Below are 953 nucleotides of genomic sequence, written 5' to 3'. Positions count from 1 at the left end.
AGGTTGCTGCTGGATCATCGCGTTGAAATGGCTTACGCAGTGTGCCCGTATTACACTCCATGTATTTCATGGAATGTTGTAGTACCGCAGACGCCACCTCCTCAAGTGTATTATTACTACGTTCCGTCTGCGTGGACTTGCGTGGCGTGTTCCTTGCCGACGTGCTGCTGCGTGGGCTGTTGTTGCTGCTGTCGCTGCATCAGCAGCAAAACGGCTGTGACGGCGCCTGCTGCTCCTCCCCAGTCGGCAGAGGTACCTGCAACTGTTGCTTTCCCGCCTCGCTCCGGCACCGTCCAGCTAGAAGGTCAGGTGCAGATACAGTCGAAGTCTCCCGAGCCCACGAGACGAGAAGAAACGAGCAGAAAGAGAGATGTGGGGGAAACTGAACAGGGCTGGAGGAGGGTTAGCAGCCTCCCGCGCATGCGTGCTGAGAAAGCTGAGAAAGCAGCCAGTGAAGCATCTTATAGCAGCTACGGTTCTAGGACTCAGCAGCGGGCAGAGAGGAGAGGGCGCAGGCGTCCCAGCCCCGAAGGCCGTGGTCGCTGCGAAGGAACATTGATTATAAAGGGGTTGCCAACGCTGGAGAGAAGAGAAGAAAGGAGAAGACCATCGGAGAGCCGAGAGAGAGAGTGCCTGCTCAGGGGGACGCTCACATTCAACACCCAGTAACCCAGCTCCCCCCGAAGCATAGCCCCGTTGATAGGATGCTTCTGCTGCATTTGCTGATGTTGCTGCTCCTGCTCTTGCTGCTGCTGTTGATGCAGCAGCTTTCGCAGCGAGGACTTGTGCTGGAGCTCTGCGTCCCTGTGATACTGAGAGGGGATGCTTCTGGGGCTTTCAATTCTCTCCACTTCTTTACACCGGGCGATGGTTTTGTAGCTGCTGGTAATAGTCATCATCAGTAGCAGCAGCATCAGCGGCAGCACGGGGAGCCTGCTGTGCAATAGAAACAT

General features: G+C 56.2%; 1 protein-coding gene across 1 annotated transcript; it reads right to left on the bottom strand.

Annotated features, from left to right (window-relative positions):
* Window positions 1-116: 116 nt before the first annotated feature.
* On the bottom strand, window positions 117-953 carry EMH_0047150 (uncharacterized protein; the record flags this gene model as incomplete). The annotated part of the gene is made up of 2 exons (XM_013496253.1): window positions 117-194; window positions 555-953. The coding sequence occupies 2 exons, from the start codon at window positions 951-953 to the stop codon at window positions 117-119; spliced, it is 477 nt and encodes a 158-aa protein (XP_013351707.1).

Source organism: Eimeria mitis, genomic scaffold, assembly GCF_000499745.2.
Source record: "Eimeria mitis Houghton genomic scaffold, Emh_scaff2000, whole genome shotgun sequence".
In the NCBI taxonomy this organism is placed as follows: Eukaryota; Apicomplexa; class Conoidasida; order Eucoccidiorida; family Eimeriidae; genus Eimeria; species Eimeria mitis.
The sequence above is the reverse complement of the archived record's forward strand: the minus strand, read 5'-3'. Positions and strand labels throughout refer to the sequence as shown.